Here is a 19,731-nt window from a genome sequence, read left to right as displayed (position 1 = left end):
GATGGAGGTTAAGTATTTTGTCATGAGGAGCCCTCTCCCCAGAAGAAGAGGTAATCTGCCCTGAGTAAAAGGCTGGGAACACAAGGGAAATGATGACAAAGATCAGGGTCCAAACAGGCTGAAATGGGACGGAAGGGGTGTTCATCTTGTTCTTCAATACTCCCAAGAATACAGTTACGAAGCCATGACCCCTTGGGTAGCATAGGGGTACCCTGGTAAGAGCAAAGCCAGTCTGCACAGCTGTGGGGCTCTTCAGTGGGAACTGCCTATATGATCCATGGTGACCCAGTATGCATTGGGGGCAAGGCCAGCAGGAGGTCTGTAGTATAGCCAAATGAAGGACCCTCCACTCTGGGACCCACTGGATGAAACCTTCTCTTGTACTGGGCCACCGTCCAGGAGGCCTCACCCAGGAACTCAGTGGACTCTTCCTTATCAGAGCTTGGCTAGGACACACTCTATGGCATGGGAGGAGGAAAAGCTACTTATCCGGGCCTCAAATGACTGAGACCTTTAATTCTAGAAATCCTCTCATTTTCACCTGTGTGCATCATCTTTATTTCACTTTGCCACCATAATAATTATTTTAAAAAATAGCTTTCGGAGAGACATCTTGAGTTCCTGATACTCAGTTTCAGATGCTCGGATGCTGATAAGTAAGGCTAAAAGGAAAGACCAGACACGACACTGAATTGGAGTGGGGGGGGGGGGGACACTTAATACTCTGTTCAGATATTTATTATATAATTAAGCTCTACTGTGATGTGTTTCTATTTATCTCTGTAGCTTTAATTTATTTTTATTTATTTATTTTTTTAGTTTTGGGCTTACTCCTGAATATGTGCATAGGAATTACTTCTGGTGTTGGTCAGGGTAACGTATGCAGTGCTGGGGTTGAACTGGGGTCAGCTGTGTGCAAGGCAAGTACCTCAGGCCACGTACACTCTCTCCAGCTCTGTGAAATTTGTCAAATCTTATGGAAATTCACTAATGGGAGACATTCAACTTATTTAAGTTAGGGACAGTTTTATGCCTATGTTTGACTTCTTAAGAGTAGGAAGAACTAAGGTGTATTTAAAGGTAAACTGAGGCACCTTTAGATTGTCAGTAGTTTATTTGAAAACACATACATTCAGGCCAGGCAGCGCCAAGCTGAGTGGTCAGGAGCATTCCACCAGCAGGACCCAGTAGAGAGGCTTTTAGAAATGAAGGCAACTAGGAAATGATTTGATTTGTTAGAGTTTAAGCATTACCTGTTTGGAGAAAGCTTCGTTGTCTCCCTGTGATGGTAGCTTTCATTTCCTTGGATTCAAGTGCATTGACTCTGGCTTGAGTTTTGTTTTGCTTAAGTAGGCCAAGGCATTCCACCTACCACTGCCTAATTGACACCTCATTTAATTACTTTCACAGATGGATTTATGGAGGGCTTGAAAATAGAACATGGGAAAATTGGGGGGTTTGTGCATTGTGTTGTCTTCAAGTAAACTTAATTGCCATCCTACTCTGGTCTTTTCCCAAGCTTTTGGAGACAAGATAGAGCATCCCACTGATGTCAGAGAGGGATAATTAGTGGGGGAGAGGCCAAGGAAATGAGGCCATAGGATTTTCCTCCCACCCAGGGCCTGGGTTGACTTTCGCATTTTCTGTTATCCGAATATACTGGGTTAAAAGTGAGTAGGGGTCATGCACAATATCTCTCCTAACTCCAGAAAAGTTGCCTTTCTCAGTACTCCCACTTCTGAAATCTCATTCCCATCTCTGAAAAGAAAGCTCTTAGAGTCCAGGGTGAGAGCATAAAAGGTCTCCATCTTTGGACTGGTCATGTGGAATAGTGTTTCCCTAGAGTGGGAAGTTTGTCTCGTTTCTTTTCTGTCCTGGGGCTGGAGGGGCAAGCTGAGGCAGGGCTGAATGTGGCAGCATATCCAGCCTCTCCTGCTTTTCCCTCTGTACCTCACTGTGTTGCATCGAGTCATCAGAATCTTTGATTCAGTGACTAGTGGATGTAAGACTGGGACTGAGAAACCACCAGGGATTTCGCCCTGGGCTTTATGCTTAACTTTTCAGTCCTGTCCCAATTTTATCAGAGAACTTGGCTCTAAAGGACTCCCTGTAGGACTCTTGTAAAGAATAGTGATTATTTATGGCATAGGATTTGGAAATTTGGGGGAAATTTGGCTTTTAGGGTACCTACCTGTCTTTGTTTGACTGTGTTTGAGGAATTTCCTAGGATACAGGGCTTCCAGAACTCAGATCAGAAAAGTTGTTGTCAAGCCCAGTTGAGTTGCTTACTTCAGACTTTCTTCAGACTTCAACTGAAGTTGCTGCCTTCAGACTTTCAAAGCTCATATATAAATTTAACTCCCACTGTGTGTGCAAGTTTTCATATGTGACCAGTCCTCTCTGAATCTTATGTCTCTCATAGGTAGGAGGGGTTTCTAGATGTTCAGTTAGGTATTTAACTTCAACATTACATTTCCTACCAGAATTACATACCAAATTGATTATTTTAAAATATTTTTGAATATTTTGAATTCATTCTGTTTTACTGGTACAACAGAATATCAAATAATACTGTGATAATAAAGCACAACATAGGCATAACTAAAGCACTTTTTGGGGGTGAAAAATTCTGACTCTCCTTTGATTCTCAGCTTTCCATCCTAATATAAGCAACATTAGGCTGAGACACTTGGTTAAGGGAAAGTGCACTGTCAAGGGGAATGTTGTCTCTTGGAATATACCAAGAGATACACATGCAGGGTGTGTTTAGACAGGAGCCATCCACTATGAACTGGGTGGAGGCAAGTCAAGGGAAACTGGTTATTAATGGAGCATGTGACTCTTCAGCATCCATATGTTGTGAGGAGGCACCGGGATCAGATCTTAACAGTGTTTTAAGAGAAGCCATTATGTTTAAATATGAATGCTGTTGATTTGAATATGTTGGGATCAAATTTGACACTTTGACTCGCAGAACAATGTGTGAGCCAGTCAAAGCATTCCAGAGACCTTTAATCTTCTGCTGAGTTGCTTCACTGGCTAACAGGAGAGAACAATGAGATGTCAAAAGATGACAACCAAGGAAAGTTTATTCTACCCATAAACAGGAAACACAAGTAAACCAGTGATGACAAAGGTTGGAGTTGTGGGCAAAAGACACGAAATTGAAAAATTCTGAGTTTTGATTATCTCATAAATCTAACCACTCAAGACTAAACCTGTGGGACTGCAAGATTATAAAGGTGGAACCTGCTAACAAAGCTTCATGAAATGCTTGCAAGCATTAGATGACAGATTTCAAAATAGTCTGAATATTAGTCATCAAGAATATGTCTGCCAAAAAGGGTAGTGCGATAAAAGAACATCTGTAGCCCACATACAAACCCCGTGCTGAGTGAAACCCAGAGAGGAAATTAGCTTCTGAAGTTGCTGAAGGTGAAGAAGCTGAAACAGCACAGTTTTCTGTAAAACGCTTGATAGACTCTGTGGGTGAAGCTGTTTGTTGTTGAAAAGCTGGTTAGTTCTCGGTGTATTATATCTCTGATCTCTAGCTTTCGGTGCCAAGATTTTTGGAGGATATATTTGGACTCACCCTACCTAATGAATCACGCTGTACAAGTTGACTAATTCTGTCAAGTATGGGAGTGCTGGATTAACACTCCTGAGTTCAAATTATATCATGGGATGATTAAAAAAAAAAAACTCGCTAATCCTGTGTGCATCTAACAAGACTCCACAATGGATGGACTACAAATCTCAATGATTGGAAAAAAGGCAAGTCGATTCCAACATTGTTTTGCTTTGGCTTTTTTCAACTAGTATAAAAATATGTACCCAGACAGCAATAACCTGCCCACCTGGAGGTGACCTGCAGATTTCTCCCTGCTAATGTCCGTGCCCAGTGACCCTATGGTCCCCCTTCCTGGTGGCCAATCTGTCTGCAGAGCACCACCTTGTTTGCCCCAAGGACAAAAGAGCCTTGTGCTTTGCAGCAAATTCTAGTGAGTCCTGAGTATCTGAGCCTGAAACAAAAGCTCAGAACTGTTCAGAGAGACAGACACCCACAGGTGTGACATGGCTGAGGTTCCTTCCGTCAGAAAAATAAGTTTGGTTTCTTTCCTTTGATTGGTAAGTGTGTGTGTGTGTGTGTGTGTGTGTGTGTGTGTGTGTGTGTGTATTACGGGGCTGTATACCCCGCAGTGTTTAGGGGCTACTCCTGACTCTGTGCTCAAGTATGATTCAGGCAGTCCCTGGCAGAACCGTGCTTGTTGCTGGCAACTGAATGAACCCGGCTGGCTGCATGCAGGATAAGCGCCCTAACCCTCCTATCATCTCTCTGGTCCCTCTTTTCTTTTTTTGAATAAATATGTTCAAAACATCATAGCTGTATGTATGGGAACAGATTTTATTTTTTTCTTTCATTTTCCTTTGTTTTTGCTAAAACAACAACAACAACAACAACAACAACAGGCAATCAATTCAGAGTTTTAAAAGCTGCACTTAGGACTATATAAACCTGAATTGAGAGTCATCTACTAAATTCTTTCTAGCTTTTCAACCTAAGAAGCAAAATCACCGTGAAACCGTGTCAGGTCTATCCATTTAGTTAGGTTTATGCAAGCTATCCATTTTCTTTGTACTGGCAAGCTTTAGCGGAGAGGACAGACTTTTACATTAGCTGCCTTAGGTAATAATTGAGAACTCGCTTTTTGGACTTAGAAAATATGCCGGTGGTGGATGGAAGGTGATCTGTTTCATGATTAACCTGCGACTCACCAGCCGCACAGCTTCAGAAGTTTCGTTTGAAATGATCAATCAGGACTCAAGACCTCGGACGAACAGCTGGCAGATCTGCTCAGTAATTTGTGTGGCGTGAATCACTTATTATTTTTTTAATTTTTATTAGTGAGACACCATGAGGTACAGTTGTAGACTTACACATCTTTGTGCTTGGGTTTCAATTACACAATGATCAAACACCCATCCCTCCACCGGTGCCCATTTCCTACCACCACGGGTCCCAGTATCCCTCCCACCCCCCATCCTCCCATCCCACCCTGCCTCTGTGGCAGGGCATACAGGGTGAAACTCTTGCAGCAGCAAAAAGCTAAGAGAAGCTTGAGCCCAGGTTTTTTGTTTTTTTTTTTTTCAAATTAAAAAAAAAATTTTTATTAGTGAGGCACCATGAGGTACAGTTGTAGACTTACAAGTTTTTGTGCTTGGGTTTCAATTATACAATGATCAAATACCCATCCCTCCACCAGTGCCCATTTCCCACTTACTGACAGCCGGGTGGCATTGGCAGCCGCTCTGCTATCTGGAGTTGGGAATGAGACAGGGCTGCTTTAAGAGAGAAACAGGAAGTGGTAACTAGAAGCCGGCTGAATACTAAGCCCAGGCAGAAGCTGCTCGCGAAGTAGCAAGTGAAGTGGCAGCCTTTCAGTTCGGAGGTTCCCAGGCAGCCAGGATACCCCAGGCAAACCTAGAGGGATCTGCCGCTTGAGCCTGGGGATGGAGAGGCAGCAGAGGCTCCTAACCGAGGAGGATGCCTATCAGTTTCAGCATCAAGGGGCGGTGGAACTGCTGGTCTTTAATTTTCTGCTCATCCTCACCATTCTGACAATCTGGCTATTTAAAAATCATCGTTTTCGCTTCTTGCACGAAACGGGAGGCGCGATGGTGTACGGTGAGTGCAGAGATGGTCGCAGGGGTGCGAGACTTGTTGCTCGGGCAGTACTTAGAGACTCAGATGGCAAAGTCCCGGCACTGGAGGAAAAAAGGTGCTGATTGAAATGTCATGCGAAAGGGAATGCCCTGCCACAGAGGCAGGGTGGGATGGGAGAGGATGGGGGGTGGGAGGGATACTGGGACCCGTGGTGGTGGGAAATGGGCACTGGTGGAGGGATGGGTGTTTGATCATTGTGTAATCGAAACCCAAGCACAAAAATTTGTAAGTCTACAACTGTACCTCATGGTGTCTCACTAATAAAAACTTAAGAAAAAAAAAAAAAGAAAGAAATGTCATGAGCTGGATGAAAGGTTCTGCATGCTGGTCTCTGTGCAGACGAGCTGCCGAAATGTGCCTTGTCACAAGAGTAAATGTCACAGGCATATTCCCGGGGCAGCACAGAATGTGAGTCTGTTGACAGCTTGGAGGCCATTGTCCTGTGGGCAGGGGATCAGGAGGGCTGTTTGTTTTTATAAGGCTCTCATTTAGGAAGTCGCAAAGCACAGCCTTCTTTCACAGGAGGGCTGGAGAGCTGGGGAGCGTCCGAAAGTTCTAGAAATAACATCATTTCAAACTGCTTGGAACAAAACTTCTTATGTCAACTAGTCTGAAGAAGAAAACTTGCAGGAATAGACTCCACCCATTTTTATTGGAGTAGTTGTGTCCCAATTCATTTTAATTCTATGAACCGTGCTTTCCTTTTGCAAACAAGGATTTCTTCCTTACAGAGTTCTTTCTCAACCTGATTTCAGGCTTTCTAATTCATAATTATCAGTGTTATTCATTATCCATATTAACTTGTACAGACATGCATATATATATATGTGTATATATATATATATATATATATATATATAGTCAGGATGTAGAAAAACCACTTGTTTAACTTCTCAAAGTTCCGAGGTATTGTTTTTTCCGTGTGTGATTTAACCTATCATTCCTTTTGGGAAACCTAATCAAATGTGACAGAGATGATCCAGTTTGAGCTCTCGTCTCTTCATGTAAAATGCAAAACAGCACTGACAACTGATGTTCTTGATGAGGTGGTTCATTTTACCCCTCGTTTCTCAGCCTGCTGGGAAAGCCAGGAAAGCCCATGAGCTCTGCTGTCATTCTTAGTGCAGAGTAGCCTTTCATGGACGATTCCTCTCAATTTAGAGTCCTGACACCTTTATCCTGAGTTCCAGGAAACAGAGCAAACACGTGTCCTGTGTGAGAGCCATCCTCTCTCCTGGGACTGGCCCTGTGCGCTCATGATCAGAGACCATGAAACGCCCTGTGGGGGAGTCAGACCCTCTGTGGGACACATGAATCCAGGCGGATGCTCTAGGCTCAGCCTGTCCTTTCCCTCAAGAGGCTGATGAGCGGGATTCTTCAGTGCACAGACCTGATTCTCTTGAGTGGAAGGGTGTAAAGCACATAACACAGCTTTTGTTCTTGGGGGGGAAGTCTCATAGCGCGGTTGCAGAGAAATAGCCGCACAGAAAGAAGGAGATGGGGGAATTGTGATCCCCCGACTCCAGCCTCTGCGCCCCTTCATCCTCCATGAACCAGGCTCCTTCTCTGGACCTGTGGGGATCATAAATCATCAGAGTTGATGTGGGCTGCAATAGGAGAAGCCAGAAACAATGTGATTCTTGGCAGTAAATTTAGGGACCACAAATGATTTAGCCAAACAACACATAAAAAACAATTTTTAAAAAGACCAACCTTTATCTGAGGGAAATCCTGATCTCCTGCACCACTGTTGATCAAACTATGACTCATTTACTCTTGTCAGCTTATCTAGGATGGGGAAAGTGTTTTGTGAAACTTTCAATGCAAATGACATGTTAAAATCCAAATGCTGTATTCACAACACTGAGTACGTGTAATTGAAATGTTCCACATAACCTTTAATTTCCCTGAGCTCCTTGGAATCATTTTAAGTCGCGATTGAAGTAATAAAATATTAGTGTGTTACCTATTAGCCGACAGGGTGTTTCTCCAAATTGCTATTCTTCAGGCAGTTTAGGCTTAATATTAAAATAAAGGGATTCCATTAGGCTGATTTCTGTCTTTTAGGTACTTTTTTTATGGGAAAGGCCTGAAAATCAAGTTCTGAAATAGGGCAGTATAAAAGGAGTATCAGAACTGTGAGAACATGTGTATACATGAATAGCTATTTGATTATTAGAATTTTAAGCACCCTTGAATCATTTTGAACTCTATCTGTGAATTTATATGAAAAAAGAATTTCATTTTAGTGCTACTAAAGTTTTTATCGACATACAATCATAGTGGTTTGAATTTAAGGAGATTTTGGTTTTTATTATCATTAGCCCCCCATTATACAAAGAAATAATGGTTATCAGAAAAGGAGCTGTTTTTTTTTTCTTTTTCCACATCAGATGGATAATGTGTAAAATATGTAGCAAGATTTAAGGGAGGCACCTGTCACGCAAATGTGTGAATACCCAGTCATTATGCTTATGCACTGGAAAAGGATCCAAAAGGAGAACTTCTAAACTGAGTAACCACTCCAGTAGGAATCACATGCCTATTAAGGCTTATGTCCAGCTTAACTGAGTTTTCACTGATCATCTTTGAAACTAGTCCATATGGATGGATGGCAATAAGCATCGCAGATATTTCTTCTTCAGAGTGATCTAAATGTTTGTCACGCCTGAAATGTTTACTAGGTGCTATCTCTCTGTGTTAATAATGAGGTAGTCTGAAGCTATGCCAGAAGAGCAAGAGTGTACCATCTAATAAACTTTTAAAGGACATGCAGAAAGCAGATGTCAAATGAAAGAGCTGCTTGGTAGCTGTAAATGAGTTCGTAGATTGAGAAGGAGCCTTGACAATCTAAGCCCAGCACCCATGTTTTGCTGATAAGGAAATGAAGACTTAGGAGGGGAAGGTCATGGAATAAATTTGCGGCCGAGCTGGAATTTAGCTTTGGTGTCTTTACTGAGATACCAAGGATATTTTGAAGTAAATAAATTCCTGAGGGTTCATTCTGAAAAAGAGGACGTATCAGTAAGATCCAGAAACATCCTCAGATTGTTCATGCTCTCCAGACCCATCAGATAGGTTCTGTTTTCCAGGAAATACCAAAGTGCTATTTGACAATAAGATTTATACGAACTTCTTCATCATCCCAGGGTGAAACCCAGGGTTTGTGCCCCAGTCTAGCCTGTTCATCAATGGGCAAGGAATGAAATCTATGCAGAAGTTCATTTTTATGTATTTGATATGGTGGCCACACTAACCTGTGTGGTCAGAGGTTACTCCTCTCTCTGATGCAGGGATCAGTGCTGGTGGTGCTCCAGAGACCATTACAGAGTGGGGAATTTGAAGCCAGGTCAGTCATATGCAAGGCAAGTGGCCAACCTGCTGTACTATTGCTTTGGTCCCAAAGTTAAGCTTTTAAAGATTGCTTTGTTTTTAAAGAAGAGCCTTTGAGAGTCAAATGTACTCAGTTATCTCCATCCTATAGACAGATATGTTTTCTGTGAGATATATTTCAAGACGCATGGTGCTGGGAATAGTGCTTATCAGAGAACATGGCTAGTGGTTTCCTGACTTGAGTTGACAGTTGCCCTTGCTTTCATCCTGTTTGTGGAACAGTTATTTGCCTTTTTTTTAATGAAGACCTACTTCTTTTCCCCCTCAAGCACCAAATTTCGTGTTACACTTCAGCTCAACCTACCTTTTGCCTTTCTGCTAGCACCGTAAACATGTGTGTGTCAAATGTCACTGAAGACACAATCAATATTGATGCCTCTAGTAAGTATTTCTGAAAATACAATTAAAAATTCTAGGGAGCAGGGGCTTGCAAAATGAATATTCAAAATAAACAAATGTAAGAGGGTCAATTGAGCTTTTAAATGACTTTAATAGATCTTGTTAGAAAAATATCCCCAAATTTTGACGTTTTAGTTCATCCTTAGAAATTATTTCCAAGTTGTCTCCAAAATAATTTCCAAATAAATCCCATGCCAACGGGTATAAACTCCCAAAACCTCATGTGTTATGTTCACCTTGGCTCTGTGTTTATTGACGATATTTTAGATATTCTGATACAATCTGAGAAAAAGTTTTCCTCTGGGTATTAAGAGTCAGGATACTTTCAAGTGAATCATAACATTCATTTTTGCATCACCAGGTACAGTAATGGGCAATGATATCTCATGACACTCTATAGCTCTCATTATTTCAGACTTGAAGAATTAGAATCCAAAACTGGTTTAATACGTAAAGTATGGTGATACTCATTTAAATTAGCCTAAAAGCTTAAATGACTATTATCGGTCAAATATTGATTGACAGCAGCTAGGGCACTTAGCACTGCTCACTTAGGGCCCTGCATCCCTTACTCACTGTTCTTAAAAGAAAAATTGTTCCTAGTTCCTCGAGAGCGTTAAAAATTCCATTACACATCACTGGGGTCTCACTTTAAGAGCCTTCCTAATGCTCTTGGTAGGGCTTGGTAGTCTGAGCTTAAGGACAATGCAGATTACATCCCTTAGAGTTAGGCCGTGGTTGGGCTGATGTTAGTCTGAAGGACAATCTCTGAACCATATGGGGAATTTTGCCTACTGCTTAGGAGGTAGAAGCAAAGTTCAGGCTACAGAGCTGAGAGTTTGTGTTCATTAAACCATGTCCCATAAACTATTAAACTATTCCTTCTGCTCTGAAGTGTATGAACCAGATTCAGAGAGTTAATTTAGTTCACTCGGTCACTGCATTTTTTTCAAGACTGAAATTAGCTGTACCGTGGGTGAATTGCAGTTTAGCATCTATCTTTCTTGTTAAGCGCAAGGCATTGATTCATCCTGACAGGGGTTCAAATTGGGTGGTTGGGTGTGGTGCGGCTCCATCCCCTTGTTCCAGCCCAGCCTTGCCACCAACACCAGCCTGTGGACAGGATTTGTGCCCTGCCCCTGTCGACAGGGCCCTCACTACTAGGCTCTTCACTTACTCAGTTGCAGAGAGCTTTATGGAGAAAACCCTGGGATTCTCTTGTGGATTGGGTTTTTACTTAATTTGGAGGGGGCTCCCAAGGGCTGCTCTGCCCAGGCACCCTGGGGTCCACATGGGTGATTCTTGGACAGCCAGGATGGTGCTTCATTACGAGAGTCTGAGGATGCAGTGCTGCTCGGACTGTGTGTTGCTAGGGACCACCAGGGCTGTATCCAGTCAGAGAACCATGTGGTACCAAAGATGAAGACCACGGTTCGCCTTAATTGCTGTTCTAGCTCCTGGTCAAGGGTTTTGTGGTTTAAAATCTGACAATTTGTGTGTGTGTGTGTGTGTGTGTGTGTGTGTGTGTGTGTTTGGAGGGTGGGAGGGCGGGAGCAGTGTGGGGTTGGGCAGTGTTGGCAGTTCTCACCTGTTGCTCATTATTTTGTGATCATGAGTGAATCCTGCTGGTGCTCAGGGAACTGTATGTGGTGCTGGAGATTTGAGCCAGGGTTGGTGGGAGGCAGGCAAGTGCCTTAACCCCTGCACTATCTCTTCGAAACGTTCTTGAATTATTTTTTGCATTCAGATTAATTTGTTAATATCAAGGAACCATGATTTGCATACTTATACATATTGGAATTTCGGGTGTATAGTTTTCTGACACCAATCCCACCAACCAATGTCGACTTCCCTCCACCAGTGGTCCCCAAGTTCCCTCCCATTCCCTGGCCTGTTTCTTTGACAAACGTAGTTCCAAGTTTGGTTGTTGTGGTTTGGGTCTCACGCTTACATCATCACAGGTTTACTAGAGTCACTGCTATTTGGTTATGATCTGTCCTGGGCCAGACGATGGTGCCTGAGGAGCTTCACAGAAGGAATATGGATAGTGAGCTCTCTCACACTGTCCATTCAAGTTAATCTCTTCCACATCTGTGACAAATAGGCACCGTGTTCAGAAAATGTACTCTCTGCTCAAGACTGCTCAGAATAAGAAGATAAAATGCCATTTTTGCCTCGGTGCTCTCAAATTTTGATCATGGCTATCTTCTCGTAACTGTCCTTTGAAGCTACGAGTGGGAGGATATGGGGGAGAAAACAATAATAGTTCAGTTTTTCTTTACCTTGGGGAATGCTCTATTGTCCGTAGCAAAAGCCCAGCATGGAGGGGTCTTGTGAAAGTCTTTAGCTGGTTGAATCATCCAGGACAAAGGGATGGGGTGACCCAGAAGCACTTGCCCTAGCCTCAGAGAATCAGGCAGCAAGTTGACAATCACCCAGGTTGAAATAGCTGTGGCTGACAGAAAGGCTTGTGGGTGTGTATAGAGCTGGCACTAGCTCGAGAGGGAACTGATCCTATTCCTGTCATTTTTATTATTCGTTGGCTGAATTGTATGGCATTTGTGGGTGGGGTGATATTTGGTCCATACCTGGAAATGCTCAGGGGTTACTCCTTGACTCTGCACTCAGGAATTCCTCCTGGTGGTTCTTGGGGGGACCATATGGGATGCCGGGGATCAAACTGGCATCAGCCACATGTGAAGCCTTATACCTGCTGTACTATCTCTCTAGCCCCTGGATTGCATTTTGGTGGAAGTGTCTAAAGGCAGAATCATTCCTGGTGCTTCTGGGCTCCCAGCCTCATTTGCATGAGCTGGAGCCAACATGGGCTGCACAAACTTCATGGCTGGGACAGGCTCAGGGGATGGGGAGTGTTGTTGTCACTAGCGCTTCTTGTGGTACCGTCCCAGCGCCATTTCCAGCCACAGTACTGGAGAGCTTGTTGGAAATGCAAATACAATTTTGTGATCACTTCCCAGAGACCTGGGACGGGCCCAGCAATCTACATTTTAAGAAACATTCTAGGGATTTCTGGTAATCACACAGAAGTTTGCGATTACTTCACCAGGAAGATAAAATTGCATGGGCGGTTCCTACTTTCGTCTTTATTTATTTTGTCCCTAGTTCTTTCTTTCTCTTTCTAGTGCTTGCCTGTGATGAAGAAGGGTTGAGGAGACAGTCTCCATTTACTGGAGAATCCCTATCTTTCTCTTGTTGCAATACTATGCCGTGTTTCCATTCCTGGTTTGGGAAGAAAAGGAACTGTTTTGTGTCAATATTATAATGAAAAATCATCTTGGATTAGTCAGTGTGTGGCTGGATAGATAACTTTTATCTCTTTTATTCCTTCTGTAAACTTCCCACGATGATTGCAAGGAAGGGTGTTAGCTGTATGAGCTGGTGGCCAGGATGGTTTCTATGGTGCTATGTTAGAAATCCCCAAAGTTTTGTGAACTGCGTTGTGCCAACATGGTTGAGTGCATGTGTGTTGTAGAAGGGTGTATACGTGTATGTATGTGCTTGTTGCATTAACATGTGGCTATGCATGGCTATGTGCATGCATGTGTGCTGTATGAGTGTGTCTGCATGTTTACGTGCCCGCACATGTGCTTTGTCTGAGTGTGTAACTGCACACTTGTGCACACACTGATGTTATCTGAGTGTGCATGTTCGTGTGCAGGAAAGGGTGGAGGTGGGAGCGAGCACTGGGCTCCTCTCTGGTCTGACTGGTCTGACTCTCATTTCCCCTTTGCCCTCTCCTTGGAGAAGATTAAACTCAGAGTGACTTCCCCAAGACGGGCTAGCTCCCTGGTGCTCATTCCACCTTGGAGTGGTCTGGACACTCTTCCTGACCTGGTGTGAACCCGCCATGGGATTCTTTTCTTCTTCCCAGTCCACAGGGAGCTGCACTTCACAATAAACCGTGTCCCTTTCCAACACCCACACTTCCCTTTTATCCTTTGAATTTAGAAGGTTGGTGGGAGGGCAGAGAAAGAACAAAAGCCCTAAATAACCAGAAGTCACTGGATATTTTTACTTTCGGTTCTCCCTTCCCCAGACTCATCACAGGCTAAAAACCTCGGCTGTTAGAAGAGAAGAGAAAATGAAGGAAGAAGTATTTTGCCTTTGAAAATCACACCCATATCATCTCTGTTAGTGTTGTGATTAGGTGGGGGAGGTGGATGCGTATCAGGCAAAATATTAGGACTTTTGGAGCTGCCACCACTGTCCAAGCTCAGGACAATGAAAGAGCAACCCCTGCTCTCACTTTCTAGAATATTCTTCACACCATTTCCTCTTTCATTTCACATTGGATTTTTATTTGATTTATCTATTGGCCCCACCTGGGGTGCTCAGGCCTTATTCCTGGTTCTGCACTCAGGAAGCTGTCCTAGTGGGACTCACGGGACTCAAGGGGGTGCCAGGGATTGAACCCTGACTGGCTGCATGCAAGACCAGCACTCTTTTGGCTGTCCTATCTCTGCAGTCCCCTGAGTCCCTCGTTTATGGTTTTTGAACATGAGCAACTGAAATAAAATCACAGTCTCTTATGGGAAAAGTAGTAAAGAGACCCTTTCATCTCCAAAACCCTCTCTGCAGATTTTGCAAATTCTCCCTCGACCAAATGCTGACCGTTCTCATGTTCATTCCCTCTTTTTTCCAGTTTTTTTTTTCTCTCCTCAGTAAGACTTTTCTCCCCGTGTTACTTTTTCTGCCCCCAGTGACATCCAAGCTGCCTCTAGCCAGGTTCTCCTTAGTCCTTCCTCCAGACCTTCCTGCCGCTTCTCTCTCCTCTTGGACCCCATCTGCCCCCGAGCTGTGCCAGAGCTTCTTTCTGAGCTGCCGCTGTGCAGCTCTGGACCTTGGCTTCTGGATTCTGCATCCTACTCCTACTTCTCCATCGGACAAACTCTTCCTACAGGAAAGAATCATCTCTGCAAAGCCTCCCCCGTCTCTTTAGGGTCGTTTTGTCCTTCCGGGATCCTGTGTATTCACTTGCTAACAAAGAAAATCAACTTTCATATTGGCTTGAATGTCTTCACCTGCTGATCCCAATAATCCTGACTGAACCAGATTCAAGTGCTCTGGGCATTTATTGCCTCCATATGGAAATACAAAGTATGTAAGTGTGTAGGAGTCTGATTTCTAGTGCCCAAGCTAGCCCCAGCTCTACCACGAGGAAGAAGAAAGCTCTGTTCTCCTCTGCCTCTCTTCTGGACTTTCTATTTTTAAGAAATCCATAACAAGCTTCCCTTCACGTTGCATTGGCCTAAGTGGAGTCAAATGCCCCTTTAGAACCAGGATCAACAGGAGGACATTCCTGATGCAGAGTGATGCCACTCAAACCCCAACTGTGTGTGAGATGGTGGAGACCTGGGCGGTTCAGGACTTGGCTGACAAGAGAAAAACTGGGCCTGGTGCTGGACTGGCCGCCAGCAGTGCCCACTACACTATATCATTGTCATCCCGTTGTTCTTTGATTTACTCGAGCAAGCACCAGTAACATCTCCATTCATCCCATCCTTGAGATTTTAGCAGCTTCTCCAAAATTGTCTTTCCCAATGATTGGAGGCTCTTTCAGGGTCAGGGGAATGAGACCTATTATAGTTACTGGTTTTGGCATATTGAATATGCCACGGGGAGCTTGCCAGACTCTGCCCATGCGGGCAAGATACTCTCAGTAGCTTGCTGGGCTCATATATATGTATTTCTCTCTTTGATTTGTTGCCTGTTGTCGGAACCCCATCAAACATGGTGTGGTAATTGTGGAAAATGGGTAGGAAGTGTCTTATGATGTGTTTCTTTTGCGGCCATGTGGTCTGGAAAGCGGCCTGGAGCATGACAGTGGTTGGGTAGTGGAAGTAGGCTGCCGGAGCTGGGTCCCTTGGGGTGGGGAGGTGACTGGCAGGGTGTCGCTTAAGGGTGTGACCTCTGGGTCGCCAGAGACTGGGGGAAGCAGGCAGAGGATCTCTGCTCCCGGGTCCCATTGAGCCTCTGGGGAGGTTCAGGGTTCCAAGGTCACAAGGTTCTGCATTTCCATGGGATTTCATTCATGCATGAGGGATTTCATTCATGCCTGAGCATCCAAAAAGCGGTCTGGAGCGTGGTGGCAGTTGGGTCGTGGAGGCCAGCTGCCAGGGCTGGGTCCCCTGGGACAGGTCCTTCTCACCTACCCCCCGACCCCCGCCACTACACTAGCCAAGCTTAATCATTTAAAACAAACTTAATGCGAACATAACCATCTAAGGATGTGCCTTCCTGTTTTATTCAAGGAAAATGCCTCATTTATATAGACTCTTTTTTGTTGGCACAGACTGTGAAGGAACTACAAAACCCACTCCTCTGGGCTTCCCCATATTACCTACATTTGCTTTAGGCTGGTGAATTCTTTCCCAGGTCATGTAACTTATGAGCCTGTGTTAGTCTGATGAGGTTCCACTCAAGGCCTGGACCTCTGTGCTGTTCATCACTGTAGCACTAAGCAGAGAAACTTGATACAGGCGGTCATCTTGGCTTTGCCATGGCCAAAGAACTTTCAGGTCTGCATTTGAACATCGTTCTGAAATCCATTCATTAAAGATGATGCATGTATATGCCGATATATTCCTTGATGATTTGATCATATATATGATAACATTGATTTGTTCTTTATGCCTTGCCACAGGGAGCTTAGGTTTATTGGGTTACTCCCATCACAGTGCTCCCATTCCTCTGTGTTTATCTGTAACCTCTTTCTTTGTGCTCTGCTTCCCCAACTGGTCAATCACCTTTATCTACTAGTCAGACTCTGTTAACTTGTAAAGATTGCTTTTCTCTTCTCCTTAAGTCCTTTGCCTAGTTAATTCAGAGCAATGTCCTTTTTGTATAGACACGGGAAGAGAGTTAATGCTATGCTTTTGTAACTTGGGAGTTAATTGACTCTGAATGATATTCACCCCGGGCATCTGTTCTCTTGACTGAAGCCTCAGTTGCCCTTATTTCCTAGCACTCCAAAACCAGGGTTTTGATGGGGGACTGAATGGTCCCAGGGCAAGCTGTGAGCTACCCTGGCATCGAAATGGGCCAGGTCAAATCACCATAATACTAAACTATAAGTTAAGAGTATGGTCGTGGATAAATTCTGTCATGATCCAAAAAGTAACAACTAGATTAGGACCTTGCTAGGGTTAGGAAAGATTAATCTGGCCTGAACACTGTAGTCTGGGATCTATAGCAAGATGGCCCCAGGAGAGCTGCCCAACAAGCTTAATGTATCTCTTACTGTGTCTATACAAAATGACTAATATTAAGAAATAGAATTGCACTGCACTGTCCTCCTGTTGTTCATTGATTTGCTCGAGTGGGCTTCAGTAACGTCTCTGTTGTGAGACTTGTTGTTACTGTGTTTGGCATATCTGAATACGTCATGGGTAGCTTGCCAGGCTCTGCTGTGCGGGCGAGATACTCTCGGTAGCTTGCCGGGCTCTCCGAGAGGGGTGGAGGAATCGAACCCGGCTCAGCCAGGCCTGTCACGTGCAAGGCAAACACCCTACCACTGTGCCATTGCTCCAGCCCAAGAAATAGAATTAAGGTGTTAATTAAATTATAGGACTAAGGAACGGAGAAAAGCAATATTTAAAAGTTAACAGAGTCTGATTAGGAGATAAAGGTGATTGACCAGTTGGGGAAGCAGAGCACAAAGAAAGAGGTTACAAATAAACAGAGGAATGGGAGCACTGTGATGGGAGTAACCCAATAAACCTAAGCTCCCTGTGGCAAGGCAGAAGGAACAAACCAATGTTATCCTATAATCTTATCTTGTAGCATTATATCACTGTCCTTCTGTTGTTCATTGATTTGCTCAAGTGGGCTCCAGTAACGTCTCCATTGTGAGGCTTGTTGTTACTGTGTTTGGCATATTGAATATGTCACAGGGTGTTAGACAGGCTCTGCCATGCAGGCGGGATACTCAAGGTAGCTTGCCGGGCTCTCCAAGAGGGACAGAGGAATTGAACCTGGGTTGGCTGCACGCAAGGGAAACGCCCTACCTGCTGTGCTATCGCTCCAGTCCATAATCGTATATTATATATACAATATAGATGTTATTCTGTTATTCATCGATTGCCACGAGCAGGCCCCAGTAACGTCTCCTTCGTCCTAGCCCTGAGATTTTTAAGAAAAATGCCATATTCAAGGCTCTTTCAGAGTTAGGAGAATGAGACCTTTCATTGTTACTGGTATTTGGCATATTGAGTATGCCACGGGGAGTTTGCCAGACTCTGCTGTGTGGGCAGGTTACATTCGGTAGCCTGCCAGTTTGTCCAAAGTAGGAATGAGATGATAAGATGTCACACGGCCGCAAATGCAGCCGCGCGCTTCCGGGAGCTGAGTGTGATAATCTCTGGATTCTGGCCGTTGTTGGGGTTACACGGCAGTTGGTGGGTGTAACTGTCTAGCTACTGGCAGGTCCAGTTCCAAACCGTGCAGGCTTGGAGATCTCAGCCCCGGGTCCCACACACCTGGGTTCCTCTGCCAGTTCTTTTATGCGTGAAGCTCATCCATGTGTGTGGAGAGTGGTCCCAGCATGGCCTTGGCTGGGGCCCGGAGGTCTTCAGCTGTTACACATTATATTTATCACTGTCCTCCCGTTGTTCATCGATTTGCTCAAGTGGGCCCAGTAACATCTCCATTGGAGACTTTGTTGCTACTGTGTTTGGCACATTGAATACATCACGGGTAGCTTGCCAGGCTCTGCCGTGTGGGCAAGATACTCTCGGTAGCTTGCTGGGCTCTCCGAGAGGGGCGGAGGAATCGAACTCGGGTTGGCCTTGTTGGCTGCGTGCAAGGCAAATGCCCTACCGCTGTGCTATCGCTCCAGCCCATTATATGTATATTGTTTATAATATATTATATGTGAATGTATATATGGTAAATAGAACAGGATACGAAATCAACCATCTCTGACAACTGCTCTTCTCTGAACATCATTTGGTCATGAAAACACAACAAATACTCTTAGTGCTCAAGTCATATATATACATGGGCTGGAGTGATAGCACAGCAGTAGGGCGTTTGCCTTGCACACAGCCAACATGGCCAACCCGAGTTCGATTCCTCTGCCCCTCTCGGAGAGCCTGGCAAGCTACCGAAAGTATCTCACCCGCACAGCAGAGCCTGGCAAGCTACCCATGACATATTCGATATGCCAAACACAGTAACAACAAGTCTCACGATGGAGATGTTACTGGGCCCACTCGAGCAAATCAATGAACAATGGGAGGACCGTGACCGTGATATATATATATATATATATATATATATATATATATTATGTGTGTGTGTGTGTGTGTGTGTGTGTGTGTGTGTGTGTGTATTCCCGTACAAACAGTTATCTCAGAAATTCCCCTTTCAGGAAATTCTTCAGCCTCCCTCAGAATGAGTGATAGTAAGATGCAAGGGAACCAGTTATGCAGTGCAGGCTAATATGAGAATAGACTCAGGAAATACTCCTGCGTCTTATTTCTTACTGGGGTCAGCATCACAGAGCAGGGCAGGAGGTAAAGGTCTGGGGTGATTAGCTCTTTTGATACTCAGGGTCAGGAATGTATCTGTTCATTTTTAAAACTCCCACAAGTCCTAGAGCTTTGTGTGGTGCATCTGTGGTATAAAAGCCAAGTGATAGGGGAAGGGGGAGGGAGGGAGAGAGTGGAGTTCTTGACATTTTTCATGTGAGTAAAGTGAGAGTCAGTCCCCAGAGCGAAGGCTCACATCCCTGAATGCCTCTCCTGTTGGGTGTTCCTGGGTTCTTTCCTCCTCCCAGGTACACCACGGTGTCACCTGCATGCCAGGCTTGTCCTGCAAGCTCCGTGAATACAGCAACATCACGAGCTTCGAGGTGATGCTCTTTACCTGGGACTCTCCCAAACTCAGGTCTTTAGCTGCTGCATAAACCCAAAGGTCCACCTCTTTTTGACTTCATGGGAGTTTGTGGGCTGAACAAAAGCTGGGTTCCAATTCTTGGCGTGTTTAGCTTTGAGGAAAAGAGAAGCAGGGACTCTGCCCTAAATGAGCTCATTGTCTAGCAGGGAAACCAAAGCCAAGTCTTCAGGGCCAGCTGAACACTGGAGATCCTTATCAAACTGGGCCACACAGTGTCTGGTTTGAGCTGTGGGAACGTGAGGAGAGTTCCGTGAATAAAGCCTCGGCACAGATCCACAGCGTGGTGTCCACAAGTG

General features: G+C 44.5%; 1 protein-coding gene and 1 non-coding gene across 2 annotated transcripts in view; one reads left to right on the top strand and one right to left on the bottom strand.

The window, feature by feature from the left end:
- The first annotated feature begins 5,444 nt into the window (after nt 1-5,444).
- SLC9A9 (solute carrier family 9 member A9) overlaps nt 5,445-19,731 on the top strand; it is a 560,068-nt gene continuing 545,781 nt past the window's right edge. Inside the window, exon 1 of the mRNA XM_056114177.1 lies at nt 5,445-5,686. Within this exon, the coding sequence (XP_055970152.1) occupies nt 5,512-5,686 (175 nt within the window). The 5' untranslated portion in view covers nt 5,445-5,511. The remainder of the gene's footprint in view (nt 5,687-19,731) is intronic.
- Nucleotides 8,113-8,216, bottom strand: LOC130023831 (small nucleolar RNA U13). Its single transcript, XR_008792500.1, has one exon. It is a non-coding gene; the product is annotated as a small nucleolar RNA U13 (small nucleolar RNA).

The sequence above is a fragment of the Sorex fumeus genome, unplaced genomic scaffold (genome assembly GCF_029834395.1).
Source record: "Sorex fumeus unplaced genomic scaffold, SorFum_2.1 ptg000024l, whole genome shotgun sequence".
Lineage (NCBI taxonomy): Eukaryota > Metazoa > Chordata > Mammalia > Eulipotyphla > Soricidae > Sorex > Sorex fumeus.
Note: the sequence above shows the minus strand (reverse complement) of the source record. Positions and strands in the feature narration are given on the sequence as shown.